This window comes from Notothenia coriiceps, unplaced genomic scaffold (assembly GCF_000735185.1).
Source record: "Notothenia coriiceps isolate Sejong01 unplaced genomic scaffold, NC01 NC01_scaffold00037250, whole genome shotgun sequence".
In the NCBI taxonomy this organism is placed as follows: Eukaryota; Metazoa; Chordata; class Actinopteri; order Perciformes; family Nototheniidae; genus Notothenia; species Notothenia coriiceps.
In genome coordinates, this window is record NW_011369951.1 from 9,696,687 (window position 1) to 9,715,801 (window position 19,115).

The 19,115-nt window shown below is 38.5% G+C and overlaps 2 protein-coding genes across 3 annotated transcripts in view; both read left to right on the forward strand.

Annotated features, from left to right (window-relative positions):
• LOC104966875 (secretory carrier-associated membrane protein 1) overlaps positions 1 to 19,115 on the forward strand; it is a 397,416-nt gene that overhangs the window by 304,294 nt on the left and 74,007 nt on the right. The window lies entirely within an intron of this gene.
• On the forward strand, positions 2,677 to 18,679 carry dmgdh (dimethylglycine dehydrogenase). The gene is made up of 16 exons (XM_010796173.1): positions 2,677 to 2,923; positions 3,206 to 3,377; positions 5,395 to 5,493; positions 5,578 to 5,742; positions 6,490 to 6,694; positions 10,824 to 11,072; positions 11,150 to 11,348; positions 11,799 to 11,968; positions 12,062 to 12,215; positions 13,728 to 13,893; positions 13,990 to 14,120; positions 15,946 to 16,163; positions 16,697 to 16,854; positions 17,110 to 17,169; positions 17,435 to 17,569; positions 17,897 to 18,679. The coding sequence occupies exons 1-16, from the start codon at positions 2,802 to 2,804 to the stop codon at positions 18,107 to 18,109; spliced, it is 2,616 nt and encodes an 871-aa protein (XP_010794475.1). The 5' UTR covers positions 2,677 to 2,801; the 3' UTR covers positions 18,110 to 18,679.

The window sequence follows — 19,115 nt, forward strand, 5'->3', positions numbered from 1 at the left end:
CAGAGCCGTTTGGCCCCCGAGAGCGTTTAGTCTGCAGATCTACCCACCTTGGGAGCCGTTATCACAGGGCTATCGGATCGGGCTCCGAATCCGCGTTTCCGTGTCAGCCTAGTGTGGACGAACCGTCTATACGATAGAGAACTGTAGCGGATACGACCCGTTCCGTCTCCGTGTAAACGGGGCCTAAGAGTGCAATTCTGGTTTGGTTTACCTGTTGATGCAGCAATGTGTGAAAAGTCAATCACACACATTGCTCATGGCTGCAAATAACAATTAACTTCATCATCGATTAATATGAAGAGGAATTTCCTAAATAACTGACTTTTTATAAAATGACAGAAAACATATTGAAGTAAAACATCCCCTTCTGCAACTGTAAGAAAATAACAAATAAGTTAAAGCTCCCCTATCGTACTGTTTTTCATCAATATATTATAGGTCTCAGATATATACAAACATGTCTCTGAAGTGTTTGGCTCTAAATACCAAACAGATCATCAGCCCTGTTTCCAAAGTGCTGATTCTGTCTGTTACTTTAGATGAAAATAAGGAGCCACTCCCCACGCCCCTCTGTGAGATATTTGTTTAAAAAGAACACAATGGTGCTCTAGGAGGAGATTCAGGTGATAAGGTGGTGGTGGTGGTGGGGGGGGGGGGTATATACCTTGGTTGTTTATTGGCTAATAGTTACACAGGCCTGATCAAAATCAAAATCTGATCAGTTCCTTATCAGACAGGTTTTTATATAAATGGAACAGGACAAAAAGTGAGCAAACCTTTTTTCCTGAAACTTTCAGAATCTCTTTACACAGAGGGGACACATGTTTATGTATAAAATACATGACAAAGTGTATTTTGCATAATAGGTGACCTTTAAGTTCCTATAGATGTACAATTATATAAAATATATACGTTTTGTACAAGATGCAAAATGTGCATGTGATAGGTATCTGAGAATGTTGCATACAACCTTATCCACCTCTACAGAAACAGCTTATCACAAGAATACACCCATACACCATACCCTGCCAAAACAAAAACCCTAGTAGCCAACACTATAGAAAAGTAGAGAAACACAGTTGGTTCTTTACACCGAGGGGAGTCAAAACGAAGTCAGAGAAACGCTGAGGGGCTGCTTGAACCTGTGCTTTCATAACTTTATGTGTGACTTTATGAGGAAATACATTATTGTTGACACGTGACAAATGCTCAGTAGAAACAACCTAATGCAAACTTAGAAAAATAAATAATGAAAAACAAATAAATGCAGAAAGCTAGCTATTCAAATGATCCGTCTGCCAGATTTCACTTTGCACTTTGAATACAAAAAAACATGTTTATGTCACGATAGTACTATAGAAAAGTGAGGAGAGCCTTAAAAGCGTCACAGTTCATCCTCTGGGGAACATGAATGTCTGCACAATTTAAAGCCAATCCATTTAGTAGATATTTCACTGTATATATGAAAAATATGACATGTTGGTGGGTTTAAATGACAATTATAACAGCTGAGATGTTTATAATATGTATATATATGTTATGATGTCTACTACAGTATGAGTACCATCTTAGTTTAATTTGTTAGCATGCTGATCAGCACTAAGCAAAGAACAGCTGAAGCGGACAGGAATGTCCTCAGTTATGCAGAACTGGTTTTCAGTTGTTTTTGTTAAAAATGCACTCAACTGCATTTTTTGCACCATTCATTTGTGATTGGGTTTTGTAACTTGCGTACAATGTAAACAATTAAAAATAATTGACCTCTGTTAGATGCAGCGATCGATGCAGACACATTTATCTCTGAGTGGTCCTTGAGCCTTTTATTGCAAAACAGCCCTCCAACCCACCTGGAACGGCTGCAGCAGGTTTGAACTGGACGCTACTACTTATCTTTACTGCATGGTTAGTAAACACTGAAATGAACAAACAAATGCTTTTTATGAAAGACCATGAAACAATTAAGCTTTCAAAGATTCTGCATATAACAATTCACAGAACATTTAAAAAAAAAAAACTAGTTCTAAAAATAGAAGTTATTCTTTATATCAATCTAAAAATCATGACATAATAGAGGTTATTGTATTAAAGCAAGTATGTTTGAAAGGAATTAAGAATGACACCCATATAATAAACATATTTTGGTCCTTATGTCCCACTAATATTGGATATTTTGTCATTAGATTATATTTCTCCTCCAAAACTTGATTGAATCAAGCCATAATTATATTGGACATTGCTGCTGTGATGTTAATATAAGTTATTGGATCATTTTGGGTGGATATACAGGCAATAAAGCAAACTTAGTGTTAAATAAGAGTATAAGCAAACATGGTGAACCAGCTTACAGTTCCAACAACAACATGTGGAGTGTATAGACTGCCACTATCTCTGGTGGGACTGCAACATGTTGCACTGTTTGCTTTTACACTCTATCTTTACCTGCTCCAGCACACACTGAGAGAGTATTGATTACCATGAAACTCTATGCATACTTTCATGATCCCATCAGAATTAATCTTAATACATTTATTTGGGGATCCCCTAACTTTTATTGAAGTGCCATTATAAGGCTACATTTTTTTTGGGGGGGGGGGTTGTGGCACTGAAAGCGTTAACGTGGCTCCGGGTTGTTCTGGGTAAAGTTTTTCCTTTGACTCGGTCCTTGACCTGTGGGCGGGTCATCCCGGCTGTCAGTGCAAAAGAGGGATATTTGTAACTGAACCACACACGCCAGAAGGCAGGGGTCCACTTAGAGGGGGGCTGGTTATGCTTTAAGTTGAATGTATAGTTAAAAAAAAAAAATGTCGCGGATATTAAACATTATCAACGGTCATTTGCGGAGAGATTTAGCCGCGTATCGAGGGATTGCTCTGCTGCCTTTAAGGACCATTTCCTGCACCTCAAGAAAACAAGCACAAGAGAGGTTAGTCAGTTTACATTTGATCAAATGTGCGTATATCCAACACTCTTTATTTGGGAAATTTGATGTAAATATCCAGCTATAAATTACGCGCAGTCTGTGCGTAAAGCTGCAGTTTCATGCAACTTTACGCACAAGTGTTTTTGCAGCATGTCATCATGTCACACACATGGTCAACATGGACTTGTCAGCTCTGGTTGCAGGCATGGCAGCATTGTAAACAGACAGCTGAGGTGCATGCCTGTGCCGTGTATATTCACCTGATGTCCATTTTCTTCTCTGCAGTGATGCACACACATCGGCTTTAAGGAAGAGATGGAAGGACACCGCAGACACTGTGATCATCGGTGGGGGGTGTGTGGGGGTCAGCGTGGCCTATCACCTGGCCAAAGCTGGCATGAAAGACGTGGTGCTGCTGGAGAAGTCTGATCTGACAGCTGGATCCACGTGGCACGCTGTACGTCTGCCAAAACCTACTTTTGTTTATTAAATACAAGGAATGTGATGTGGGATTAAGATGACAAATGGCAAAGCGAGCTTCACATGGAGAATACCCAGTTGATCAGTGTCAACTATCACCAGTTTATTGTCTGCCTTTAACAATTATTTAAAACCAAAGTTCACCAAAACAAGTATCATCTTAATAAGTATTTTGTTTATAAAATGTCAGGAAATGAAAATCTAGGCAAAATTTCTCTAAAGCCCAATGTTAAACTTGTTTGTTTTGTCAGAGCAACAGTCCAAAAACCAAGAATGATTCCCAGCAGGTTAAACTAGATCTGTAACTTGTGTTTTTTAAAAAAAAACAATTTTATTTTTCAATAAAAGTAATCCTAAAGTGACATCCTTTTAGTTTTTCTTCAAGATCTTAAAACTAAAATATATTCAATTTAGTGTATTTTAAGTAAATCCCCACATTTAAAAAGCTATGAGACACTGAATGTTTGGCATTTTTACTTACTGATACAAATGACTGAAACATCTAATCAATGACTACAATATTTGCAGATTGATTTTCTTTTGAAAGAATGATTAATCAAGTAATGGAGCAATCCTCATAATTTGAAGGCTGGAAGTAGTGAATATTTGTGCTTTATGCTTGAAGAAATAACTGAATTGACCAACCTTCCCTCACTTTTTGCTTTTATTTTCACTTTTTCGAAATCCTCTTTAAAGCTTGTGAATAAATGGATTCACAATGTCTCAAATTTGAAGTTTTATATAATAACTTGGCATTTTCTTTATGAATAAAAGCAACATGGGTCGAATATCAGCCATTTATTACTATCAAATAAATTTCCTATGCAAGAAATTCCAACTGACAACGTCGTATGGAAAGGAAAGTTAAAGCACAGAAAGGAGAGATCTTCCTCGACAGCCTCACTCAGTAGTGAAGCTGTTTACAGATATCTCTGTGTCAGTGGCATGGTTTCCATCCAGGCAGCTGTTACAAGTTCTCTTCTGAGGTCCACTCTTACAGCATCCCTCATTCACTTCACTGAAATGCTATTTATATACGTTTGACATGTCAAAGGGGGGAGACTTACTCTTATTCAGTTACTCATCTGGGGGGGCTGGAGCCGATCCCAGCATGCATTTTGGGAGAGACTGCTCTAGGCACATGGACAATTTTAGATGCATGTTTTTTTGACTGTGTAAGGAAACACTGCTATGCTCTTTAAGAAGTATGGGAACAAAATAAAGATTATTTATGTACTTCCAACTCCTTTAAAAAGTTAAAGTCAGTTTGTCACTTTAATCTCAAATTCCTCTTACATTTGCAGCAGCTTGGGCAGAGAATTAAAGAAGCTAATATATATATTTTTATACAAAGAAATGATCAAATGACATTGCAGGTGTAGTCCTTTTAAAGCATATCAAAGCTCTTTGTTGTGCTTTTACAGCTCACAGCAGCACTGTTTGAGTCCACTCTCAAAGCTTTTTTATCTATAATTTCTTTGTGCATTACCTGACAATTATTTCATGACTAACCAACAATTATAAAATAATTCAAACCAGTGTTTCGCAAACCCAAGATGACGTTCTTAAACATGTCCACAGTGAAAATACATTTAGTTTTCTGTCATGAAGGAGGATATTATATTACAATTTTTATTATTTTTATTATCAAATATTTACCAATTAATCTTGTATTTGACAAATAATCCATACATCTTTTCAGCCTTAATTAGCAGATAAAGAACTGCATATTTCTTTGAGATTAGGTGAATACCAAAAATGGGCCAAAAGGAGAGTAAATATTGCACAGACATTCATCAGGTAGATGCAACACTACCTCAAAGAATGATAATGTTGCTCCAAGTCTTGCTGGATTTGTTTTCTGACTTCAACTCAGATGTCAGTGGTGTGTTTACAACTTCTTTCCCACCAAAACATTTGTAAATGCAACTTTAAATAGGAGTCTGTGCCCTTTTCCCCCACTATCATCCATCATGGTCTTTTCTGTGTTTCAGGCTGGTTTAGCAACATATTACCATCCAGGCATCAACCTCAAGAAAGTCCACTATGACAGCATTAAATTATATGAGAAGCTGGAGGAAGAAACTGGACAGGTGAGGTTCCTCGCTCCTCCTTCCTCACTTTGATGGTCCTTGTTTCTGAGTGCCATGATATTCATGTTGTCTTGTTGTCTTCAGGCAGTGGGCTTTCATAACCCCGGCAGCGTCCGTATCGCTTCATCTGCAGCTCGAGTGGATGAGATGAGGTACCAGATGACGCGCACACACTGGCACGTGACCAAGCAGTACATGATCGAACCGGAGAGAGTCCTGGAACTCTTCCCTCTGCTCAATATAGACAAGGTCTGTGCTAACCATCGAATATATTACAGTTTATATTCTAGATAATGTGATTCTAAAACAATTATCTAAAAAAAAATAACACTTTCAAATACCCATCAGTGTAGACATTTCTGAAAACGTGTTTTTTTCCTGAGTAATTAAAGAAATAGATGGAATATGTACAGTAGTCGCCTTTCTTCCAAAACTAAGACGAGCGGATTGATACCACCCTTACATCTGTCGATTGAATATGAAGGAAGAAAAGGATGGGAAAGTGGATCCATTTGGTCCAGAGCAAGATATCTTAACAACTACAGGCCAGATTTCCATGAAAGATGCTATCATTTCTCATGAACCTTGAAGATTATTCCCTCAGATTTCTTTTAAGCTCATGTCCTTTATTGGGGTACCAGCACAAGGTCAAAATGATCTTTGGTAAACAAGAATTTCCATGAAATACTCAGCATATTCAGGCATGCTCCCTCAGAGCCAGAGCCCTTTTCATTTGGGACCTTCCAGGGTGCCAAAATGTCAACCTTGCTCAGAGAAAAAATAACCCGTCATATCATCAAATATTAGGCCTGCATGATATTTTTTTTAAATATTCATGATCCCCAGAAAAGTATTTCTTCTGTGTATATGTAGTCATAAACATTGTAGCCTGGAAAATGTTAGCACAATGAAGACACGTCTGATCATTGTTCCATTATTGTATATTATATTCTATTCAGCTGAAATCGGAAACTTCAAGTTTCTCTACATTCTCAGGTGTTGGCTGGTCTGTACACCCCAGGAGACGGTCACATTGACCCCTACTCTCTGACCATGGCTCTGGCTGCTGGGGCTCGTCTGTACGGGGCCCAAATCTACAACCCAGCTCCGGTCACCGCCCTCAACCCGACCGCTGACGGGAAGTGGGACGTCCAGACGCCTCATGGGACCATCCGGGCCAATCGCATCGTCAATGCAACAGGTGTGTACTTGAAAACTCATATTCACAAGCCAAAGATAACGGTAAAAGTCTTGTGTTTATCCGGAACAATGGACAAATATTAAGGGTTTCTGACTCAATCTTTGGTTCAATTTTAAACAATAACAGAACTTAGAAACGCATCATTGTTCGGTTCAAGGACGACATTTTCTTTTGGACAATAAACAACGAAAAATTGTGGTAAAGAACAGAATACATGTTGTAGATAATACACTTTGTTTCGGGCTTGGTCATGTTTTACAAGGGATTTCTAATTTAGGATACACTTATCTACCATGTGACAGAAAAACTAATATATGGCGGACATAAGAATATTCCTTGGATGTTCTATAAGGTACATTTTTATATCCAGACATCATGCAATATGTGCTATTTTTGTCATATTTCCTGCTAACACATAGTGGAAATGGTGGAAAGGCCCATGCTAAAATGTATCTATGTCTTCATCTGCTGATTAAGTCTCAATGCAGACATATCCTGCAGTCACTGCTTTATAAACCATGTTATCTGTGGACACTGCAGCAGGGGACCTTTGTCCACACAGACCAGTGATCACAGAGTTCAGACAAATTGGCTTTTGGCTTGCACTGGGTCATACCAGTTCTGAGGGGATCCTGTTGGCAACAACTCCTTTAAACCCTGCTGCTGTTCCTTGTTTACCTGTCAATGTTCAGGAATTTATTTCAGTCATCTATCAAGGAGATTTTGTAACTTATATAGGTCATGCATATTTGTCCTTAGTCCAATTTTCTCTGCAGTATCAAACAGAGTTAAATCAACTAAGAAATAGATGGCAACTGCTGTTTAACCTTCGATACTAAATACTGTAAATCCATGGATCAGATTACGTTTAAAATAGAGTTTAGACATTCACTGCAATGCAAACATCTTTGTCCACTTAAATGTCCAATACACTCCACAAGCATTACATCTTACATCGCACCATACAAAACTGTGGAGGAACATTTATATATCTCGTTCACATCTTGTTGTTATTTATTTTCTGCCTTGGGTTTGCACATTCTGTACTCTGGTTGGAGCCAGAGTTACTGTGAGTTGCGGGTCCTGCTGGCCTTTTGCCTTCCCTGTGTCCGACAGCCAATCCAAACAGGCCAGAAGTTCACATTTGATCCAATCTTGAAGCAGCAGCACATGCACACCTCCCAACAAACTTATTTTTAAAGCATTTTCCTGCTTTTTGTTTCCAGGGACTGAAATGTAAACTGGTAGAATTAGCACCTTTGGGTTTTTTCGCATGCATTATCGTCCAACAGTTACCAATTATTGGACAGATATACTACGTTTCAATGTTAATATGAAAAGGTAAATGTAGTCACTTGTGTACATGTTTTTGTAATTTAAAGATAAACAACACATTCGAGGCTGCTCAAATAGCTCCCATAATAGCATGGAGATAATGACTCCCAAGATGCAACAGCAGAAACCTCAGTCTTTTTTTTAAAGCATTGTGCTCATGTTGCATGTGGCAGTGGTTTTGTTGAGCTTGCATAACACCAACTATATTTGGTTAAACTCTCTCTCTGCTACTATCTCACTTCAATTGTATACTGCAGCTCGTAAAAAGCTGTGTCCAGAACCTCATTCAAAGTTATTTTGTCCAGCTAACATTTTATTTTCACACATTGTGTGACTGTTGAAACTGAGACGTAGTCTGGAATTGTTTCCTCCTCTTTCCAATAAAGTTGACCGATGACCAAAATTATGGTCAGAGGTTCCCTAGATTGTGACCCCATAGGATCAGTTTCTGCACGTCAGCCTTGTTTTGACCATTGTGTGGAGAGTAAACAACACTCTTCAAGCCTGCAAACCGATAAATGTTATCAATCATAAACTTAAGCAAGTGGTAGAAACAAACACTCAGATCTTGTACTTCAGTAACTGGAGCATTACCACAAGAAAAAGTATACAACATATATTTAAAGTACCATAAGTAAAACTACTAATTATACAGAATCCTCCATTTTATAATCATATATGTATTATATTATAATTGTTAAAGAAATATTGTAGTATTTGCAGAGTTGCAGCTGCTAAAAATGGGGCTGAGTAAGTACTTTTTAAACTGATGAGTAGCTTGTTAGTTTACTCCAGTTATCATTTTATTATTATTTATTTGTATTTAACCTTTATTTAACCAGATAAAAGCATTGAGATAAAATCTCATTTGCAATGCTGACCTGGCCAAGAAGGCAGCAACGTTACACATAAGACAAACATATAAAATAAAGAGAACATAACTAAGAAAACAAAAGACGAAAAAGCAGTCACTACATTGTGCACATTAGGAACAGTAAGAAAGGTACACAACTTATTACTGCAAGAGCAGCTGGTGGTAAGGACCTCAGACGACTTCAACTTAAAACATGCTATCGGGACAAGTGCCCTCAGTTTGAGGGTTGATTGAAGGTCATTCCAAGACCAAGGACCATAATAAAAAAGACTCCTTTTCCCAGCCTCAGTCAACTAAGTATCATCTAATTTGTACCCCTAATAAAGGATAATTTGTGTTTTAATTATATTTTGCTCAGGTTACAGATGATCAAACATTTAAAAAAAAATCTTATTGTTATTTATATTTTTCATCTTATTTGAACTTACTCCCTATATTTCCTGATACCCTATGTCAACGTACTGCATAATTCCCTCTGGTTTGGAACCAATTCCATATCCTGGGATCTTCTGACCAAATATTTAACTAATTATTAAAAGTATAGGGAAATTTTTTTTTTTGAAAATCATTCATTTATTCAATCCTTTATTTGAGACTTGATATCAAAGTGAGATCCTCATTTTCATAATTCTGAGCATGAGAAAAGACATTAAACAATCCATCAGTTAACCTTAAAACAAATCGAATTGAACAGAATGGCCGGCTGATATTGACAAAGCACTTTGTGTTTCAAAGATTTGTTTATTTCTGTGAGCTTGTTAACAAATGAACCTCTATTCCTGGGTCACTCAGTGAAAGGGTCCTGTGTGCAGCCCAGCTCCTGCCTGAACTGCCTGGATCTTATCTGGAGGTTGTGTGTTCATGCACCCCTACCTCATTGCTCACCATGAGATAAAGTTCACATATGGTGCACACGTAGAATTTAAAGAGGACATGTTGCAGAGTTAATAACCTGCGGGCTTTTACCCCAACCAACATCCTGCAGCTTAATACATGTAAGATACATTTGTGTTTATATCAGAAGACAGCAGGTCTCACAGAGGCTGATGGTGTAACCCAACATATCTGAGCTTTGGCTGTTAATATATGAACCAGCTGGTGAACATTTAGCAGCAAATAGCACATGTGCCCTTCTGTATCTGCTGAATGAACTGCTGAAATCGTGCAGCTGTTACATAATGTGAATGACAATAAAACGCTGAAGCTCACTGCAGCTAGAAAACTAAAGGATTTCCTGCATTTACATTTTCTGTAATGGTTTTAGCCCATCGGAGGAACATACTGTACATTAAACACTGTACATTTAACCATACAACATTGTATGTGAAGTCCCCTGTGATGTTTTTTTGTACTTTTCTATGAATGCGTTTATGCGCTTCATTTGAAACCGGTTGGAAAGTCTGATCATTGTCTGTTATGTAGTTACTGAATCATGTTTTTTGAAATGATTTACCTTTCCCTTTTAATGAAATAGGGGCGTCACAGTAAGTTCTTACTTACAAACACATTCATTCATCAAAGTTTGTGTATCCACCGGGAGACATAAACCCTTTTTTAAAGGTCCAATAACACCACTGAGGCAATGGAGACGCCCATCCAAAGCTGCCAAACTACTGGAACAGTGAAAGCAGTTAGAAGAAGTTGCACAAATATGGGAATACGCTTATTAAAAGAGTTGGATGAGAAGACCAATACCATCATTATATGTGTTGGATATGAAACTAAAGCCAGCTTTGTTTAGCTTTGATTGAAGACAAGAAGCAGAAGTCGTTATCCTTAGAAAAGGCTGTAGTCTTCTAGCTGCAGCTTAATGTATGATAGGGCTGTCCTTTTATCATGAAATAAATTGGACTCAACCAACACAGCATTACTCACTTATCTTCTTGGTTAATTTAATTTCCCTCTGTTGTTTTTTTTAAGGTTTCTGGGCCCGGGAGGTGGGTAAGATGATTGGGTTTGAACACCCCACCATCCCAGTGCACCATCAGTACATTGTCACAGCAACAGTCCCGGAGGTGAAGGCTCTGAAGACGGAGCTGGCTGTCATCAGGGATCTGGATGCATCTTACTATCTGCGCCAGGAGAGAGACGGCCTGCTGTTCGGCCCGTATGAGAAGATGGAGAAGATGGTGCTGCAGGACTCCTGGGTCAGAGATGGAGTGCCTCCAGGTCTGTCTGCCATGGACACATTTGTCTTAAACCTCTTTTATTTATTTAAATGAACCTATTTTGTTTGGCTGCTGCAGGTTTCGGTAAGGAGCTGTTTGAGTCTGATCTCGACAGGATAATGGAGCACGTGGAGATGGCCATGGAGATGGTCCCTGTGCTGAAGAAAGCCGACATCATAAACATTGTGTCTGGACCAATCACGTACACCCCTGACCTGCTGCCCATGGTCGGACCACACCAAGGGGTTCGCAACTACTGGACTGCCATCGGCTTCGGGTATGTGATTGGTAGATTGGTTAGCATCTTTGGGGATTAAAACCTCAGGAATAAACCTTCAGGATAAGGGCATGATGAAGACCTGAACACTGACAGGTATAAACCAACTTCTAATGCAATATTCACAGAAATACTCACCTCCAAATTCTTAATTCTTAATTCTGCGTTAATTGTATAGTTTATCAGTTGTTATATGCTGTTATTGTTTATTTATTAATCAAATTGTAATCTTAAAGAAAAAGTTGATTTCAGCATATCTTTTTGTGACCATTGTAATCAAGTCAGTTTGCCTGCAACCATACTACAACCAAACGAGGCTAAGGGACCTTTCCAAGATTTAATTTGACAAAAGAGTGCTCAACTTTGAGAACTTTGAAAATCTCCTGCCAATAGAGTAGACAGTTTAAATTGGGCAGATTCATAATGTTCAAAGCTTTGGGCTATTTTCAGGTATGGAGTCATCCATGCTGGCGGTATTGGTAAGTTCCTGAGTGACTGGATCGTACATGGAGAGCCTCCCTACGACCTGATCGAGTGCGACCCTAACCGCTACGGGAAATGGGTAGAAGTGCCTTTCCTGTGCGACAAAGCTCGAGAATCCTATGGCTTCAACAATGTGGGTAAGGATTATTCAAGACGCACGTTCATTGGACAAAACCTTGCATTTTTACAGTCATTTCACTTTTTAAATGTCTCTTCTCTACTGTGTCCAGTTGGTTACCCGAAGGAGGAGCGGTTCGCCGGTCGACCAACTCACAGAAAAAGCGGCGTCTACGAGCTGCTGAAGGACCAAGGATCCATGGGCTTTCACGCCGGCTGGGAACAACCTCACTGGTTCTACAAACCTGGAGACGACACCGGATACAAGTACGGCATCCAGTTATAAGAGCAATATTACATCAATATACAGAAATGTCTTTATATTTTTGACAGGCGGGATGCATTCCATCCCTATCTTGGACCTGAACCGGCATTTTAATGAGTTAACATTTGAATATGAGTTCCCCAGCTTTTGTTCTACAAACCTAGAGATGATATCGTTAACTGCAACCAGTACCAGAACTAGTATGGAGTGTTACTTGTGCGTTTTTTTGAAATCTGAAATAATGTTTTAGTTGTTTTGATTGGCGAGAAGCCTTCAATCACTATTTTAGACCTGGTCAGACATTTTAGGAAGTAAACAGCAAACAGTATGTTCCCCAACCACTTTTTAGCTTTTGTTTTGTAACAGCTTTTAATTTACAGTATTGTTCGCAGTTGTTGCAACCCTTTAATAAACGAGCATTCCTGCACTCGAGCAATCAGCAATGCATAAAGAAAGACGCTATAATACATTCTGCTGGAGATATATGCATGTCAGAATAAATGTTAAAGGACACAATGTTCTTGGCACAAAGCAAAGACGCATGCTCTCTCGCTGCTGACTCTCAGTTAATGCAAAGGCGAGCCCACCATACAACATCGTCTAACTCTGAGCAGCAGCCCCAGAGAACTTTTAGATACCTCACTGGGAAAGAGAACAGCTGCTGAAATTATTCAACACATGCAGATAACTGTACATAATCGCATGAGACACATCTCAACCATATGTCTCAGTCTCAAATCACAGCATGACATTATTTAAAAACCGCACCCTAAGAGATTTACTGTTGGGAGTATTGCCAAAACTGCGGGTTTAGAAACCCGTTGGCCCGCTCAGTAGCTGCTTGGTCCATAAGTGTGACTTTGACGATTGTCTTCGTTAAAATATAAAATCTGCAGTAATGATAGTACAATGCAAATGTTCCCCCCCCAAGCATTCGTTTGGCTCTAGACAATGGCACTGTTTGTTGGTTGGTGCACCACTTTCGTACAGACTTAATAGATCATTCTAGTCGTACTTTAAGATGAATTATAATCTCTTTGGAGGATTTCTTTAGTTTAAATCTAGCCCAATCATCAGGTAAACATGTTTATTTGTCAAATATTTTTGATTTTTTTCCGATATACCTGCTGAACTAATGACATTCCCACTAGTACTTTGTGTTTAAAGCTAACTATCAAACGTTAGCATGCTCATACGTTAAGCTAAAATGGTGGACAAGGGAAACATACCTGCTTATTGTTAGTATGTTAGCATTCTGACATTAGCATTTAGCTCACGTCGAAGAACACTAACTCTGACTTTTGTTAATATGCGATGATATATATATATATATATATATATATATTTCTAATATATATAACATGAGAAAGGGCTTCTGTTAGAACAATATGAATCATTACTTCCACATCAGTTTTGCATTATGTGCCAACCAATAAAAAAGGTCCAGTAACAAATGTTGTAATTTATATAACATCATATACAAAGCGATCTCTTTTTATTTGTGATGTACTCAGGCCCAGTTTCCGTCGCACAAACTGGTTCAGACCAGTCGGCCGGGAGTGCAAGCTGGTGATGGAGAAGGTGGGAGTGATCGACCTGACGCCTTTTGCCAAGTACATCGTGAAGGGGAAGGACTCACAGAAGCTGCTGGACCGCCTGTTTGCCAACACCATGCCCAAGGTAGAGCATGAGTATACTTTCATTAACATCAGTGTTAATAGTTTGAAGCACATTACTCTGTCTGACTAATTCTCTGTTTGACCTGTGTGTCTTCAGGTGGGCCTGACTAACATCAGCCACATGTTGACACCCAATGGGAAAGTCTTTGCCGAGGTCACCATCACCCAGCTGGCACCCGGAGAGTTCCTGCTCATCACAGGCTCCGGATCAGAGGGTCATGACCTCAGGTGAAACCATCAACACATGCTTTATTTTAATCAAGTTAATCTGGCTAGCAGAAGCTAATTTAGGACTTAAAGTGAGCATTTTTTCTCATAAAACTGCTTTAGCAATGAGTACAAGATTAAGATAATTGATAACGTTTTCCCAACTGACATATCGTCTTTTGAAAATATTTGTTTATTATATTCCCATTTCAATTTGTTGTTCAAGAGATGTCCTCAATGCTACTGAACATAGAAACACACATTACTTTCTCTTAGGGTGTAACAACTATATATTAATGTTATGGATACCAGTTTTTATTATTTACACTTTATCAAGAGGAATCATAATTTGTTTTTACTGAAGGGTAGCTTGTGAATTTACTCCAGGTGTAACTAAAGTCTGATTTAAGTGGTGATTATATTTCACATCATTAATCCAAATCTGTAAAGTAGCCAAAGGTATTAAATGAATGTAGTGGAGTAGAAGTACAAAGTAACGTAAAATGTAAATACTCAAATTAAGTACAAGTACCTAAAAATGTACTTAAGTACAGTGCTTGACTAAATGTACTTAGTTACTTAACACCACTCACTATATACCAGGGTAACATGCATAATACCTCCCACAAGGTTCAAAGTTAGTTTATTTGTACAACACATTTTAAGACACAGAGGCAATTCAAAGTGCTTCACATAGGCATTTAACACATAATTCAAAACAAAACAAACAAAAACAAAAAAAGGCAATCCATAAAAGCGACAAAATAATGGTTGCAGCTACAAGTGCAATGATAAGGCAAGGTTATAGCATCTTGGGATAGGCAGCATTAAAAAGAAAGGTTTTTAACCTTGATTTAAAAGAACCCAGGTTTGGGGTGGATCTCAGATTTCCAGGCAGCTTGTGGTGCATAAAAACTAAAAGCTGCCTCAGCAAATGCAGTTCTGACTCTGGGGTCAATGATTAAACCCGCTACTGATGATCTGAGAGCTCTGGCTGGCTCGTAACAGTGCAGCATCGCTGACGTGTATTTGCTTTGTATGTTGAAAGTACGATTTTGAAGTGTATCCTTTGTGTAATAGGAAGCCAGTGCAGATTTTTGAGACACACACGTACAAACATTCATTATTGTGATGTTTGTTCTCAGTCACACACACCCTTAGGCCAGAGCTTTGCTGAACTCTCTCCCAGTCTGTTTAATACTGCAGAAACTTAAAACCTTATAGCAGCTGTTAACACTACTCCCCTCCATTTGCTCCAATCAGGAGGCAGTAAGTTAACACTCTCTCTACCTCAGTTTAGTGCTCTGTACCGGCCTCTAGTGGCGACAGCACCAAACTACAGATGAAGGGTTCATGGAGGTCACATCATGTGGCACAAAGTGAAATATTTAATGTGGTCAAGTAATAATGCTACTAAGTTATGTTAACAGTCAGTGTCCCTGAGGTCTAACAAATGTATCAATGGCATTTATTTTATTTACAGTATTTTAAATTTATTTTACTAATAATGTAGTCTATATAAATAAAATGCATTATTATTATTATTATTATATCTACCCTACCTTTGTTGGCCCATTTCCTTATATCTGCTAGGACTGAAACCAACCATTTATATCTTTATCGAATATTTTTCATATTACGCTATGAATCGTTTGGTCAGAAAAAAGGGAAAAAAGTCCATTTTTGATGATGTCTTTTTTTTGGTACAAAACCCAAAGATAATTAGTTTAGTGTTAGTCCAGCATTTTAACGATTAATCCTAATTGATTATGCAGGATAGCATTAATGAGACAATATAAGAATCTTTCTCCTGCATGCTGAGCGTTTTCTCTGTGGACTTACTCAGGTATATAGAGGCAGAGGCTGCAGATGGTGGTTATGACGTGGACATTACCAACATGACAGAAGATATCGGCGTGCTGGGCATCGCAGGACCAAACTCCCGCAAAGTCCTGCAGAAGCTGACGGATGAGGATTTGAGTGATGCTGGATTCAAGTTTCTCCACTGTAAGGTCATCCAGCTGGCCGGCGTCTCTGTCCGGGCCATCAGGATCTCCTACACAGGTACTCCACACATTGTGACGTAATATCCTGTTTCTACAATATTCTACCAGAGGAACAGCAGAGTTTTAGTTGAATTCAAGTTAAAAAAAAACCTATGACAAATAAAACCGAGATAAAGATATTACACCTGAAATGTGGTAAAGTACCCCCTCTAGTGTATATCAATGTATCTTAGGTTTGTTTTCATTATATTGGAGATTCTGTGCAGCTTCTTTGAGCACTGCAAAAGCGCTATTTAAATGTTAAGTTACTTCAACCCCAATAAATCCTATATAAATCTTCTATAATTACCTACGGCTTTTATTTCTTTTTTCTATTTCAAAACTAGACAGAATAAGGCACAAAGATAAACTAGTGAAGTCATATTATTTCCTATGGAAGCCCATTTCTGTTAACAGACCAGTTATTAAATATTAGGCATGCTAAAAATAAGAATACCGGCCATTTTGGCAGATTTATCAATCGCATATTTATAAGTGCTAAGTGTCTCAACGAACTCTATGGGGAAATTCTGCATTTGCGTGTGTGTTTAGGTGAACTTGGTTGGGAGCTGTACATCGATCAGAAGAACATGGCGGCTGTGTATCAGGCCATGATGGAAGCAGGAAAGGACCAAGGCATCGACAATTTTGGCACCTACGCCATGTCCTCCCTCAGACTGGAGAAGGGCTTCAGAGGCTGGGGAGCAGAGGTACACACACACACACACACACACACACACACACACACACACACACACACACACACACACACACACACACACACACACACACACACACACACACACACACACACACATTCTGTAAATGAGTGAGCGATATTCAAAGTACAATGTAAGATCATCCCATCCCTATCTATTTTTTTCATATAACTTTTAGCTTGAATTGTTGAACTATTCCATTAAATAGCTGAGGTTATGACTTTTGGCTGATTTGGATGTCTGCAGATGAACTGTGACACCAACCCTCTGGAGGCTGGACTGGAATATTTCATCAAACTGAACAAGGTAACCCTCCATCTCACCTTTATCCATTTTTAACATACAATCATATCCAATTGTCCATCATTTATTATCCCTAAAACTAGGAATAGGTTCTGAAATAAACATTTGATGCATTATTCATGAAGCTGGCAACAATTTTAATCTGATTCCGAATTCAAGACTTTCCTCCTCTGATAGCATTTCACGTCACTCTTAAATAATTTCATGTCTGTAAATGCGTCTTCAGTTGGATCATCCACACTTGTTTCTGTGTTTGTTTCTGTGTCAGCCTGCTGACTTCATTGGCAAAGCCGCCCTTCAGGAGATCAAAGCTAAGGGCCTGAAGAGGAAGCTGTCCTACCTCGCCCTGGACACAGATGATGTCGACCCCGAAGGCAACGAGACCATCTGGCTCAACGGAAAGGTTAGCAACAGCGGAAGATGTCCAATGATCCAGTTTTACTATAAATGTCAGGATGTGTGTTTCCAATATCAGTACACCGCGCAGAGGGGGGATCATGTAGATTAAGAAATGTTTGATTAACTCAATTTTGAATACAAGACATAAATATATGATTGTATCAACTATACAGTATACTTGATGTGCCAATTTTGGGGGATTGGTGGAATAGCCGTTGAGAAAATAAAATACTTTAAATTGTTAAACTTTTTGGTAAACGTGACGTTGATGGATACATTTGGGCGAAATTGTTCTGTTTTTTTTAATATGTATCTTATCTCTTCTGTTCAGGTGGTAGGGAACACGACCTCCGGAGCCTACAGCTACACCGCCCAGCAGAGCCTTGCGTTCGGCTACCTGCCTCTGGAGCTGTGCTCGGTGGGGCAGAAGGTGGAGGTGGAGCTGCTGGGGAAGAAATACCCCGCCATGGTCATCCAGGAGCCCCTAGTCCTCACAGAGCCCACCCGCACCCGGCTGCAGAAGAAAGCCAAGGGAAAAGCATAAAGGGTCCTCAGTCAAAGGAGAACGGTTTTACTGTGATGTATCATGAAGAGTCTGATGAAAACAAACATTTTTGCTCCATGTTCTAAACTGTTTGTGGTCAGTTTAGGGGAAAAAAGGTCACATCACTTCACAATTTCCTCTTCCTGTTTTGTTTCTGGACAAAGGGAGAACAGATTGTGATAGTGAATAATGCATCTTATGAATGTGTGTTTTAGTTACATGGAAATAATAAGTGTTTGTTAAATGTTCTTGCACCATAATGTCTTAAAGTGCTGGAAGAGTAATCCACTTTTTGTAATTCCTTGAATGGATTTGATTGTTTGAAACGTTTGAAGCTTTTTTATGCAGGATACTTGATTTTTTTATGAAATATGCAAAAAAAGACGATGCTGCTGCTTTTAGAAATAAGAACATGTTCGGACTGTGGCAAATGGGACAAAGTCTTTAAACACTATCAACAAAACAAACAAACGCTTTCAAACTTGTAAAATATTGTAAAATCTGCTCTTTTGCCTGTTATTGAATTGTTTTACATTATTACCTTCATAATTAAAGCTATGAACTCTGTGCCTTGTATTAGGTGTTTGCGGGTGTTTACTCCTTTTTCATTCTTCCTCAGAAGTCTGCCTAATTTTGTTGTTTCACTCTTGTAACTTATAAAATACACTTTAATTGTATTCATGATGATAAAATCATGAATAAAATCCATCACAATATATTGGATCACATTCATTAATAGTGTAAAATACATAAATGCTAGTTTAAAATAATTTAAAAATAAATGTTTAAACTGAGCTCAGAAGAAAATGTTACTATGAAAAGAGTATCTAATCAATTTCACAGAGAATATAAAGGATCATTAATATATTTCAATAATCAACTAAGCTTTTTTGCTTTAATTCAATTACCTATTTTAACAGCAGGTTTTATTAATTGCTTTGGTTCCACACATTCATGTGACTGAATGTTTTTTCCTCTCACGTGATTGGCTGTGTTTTCACTCATG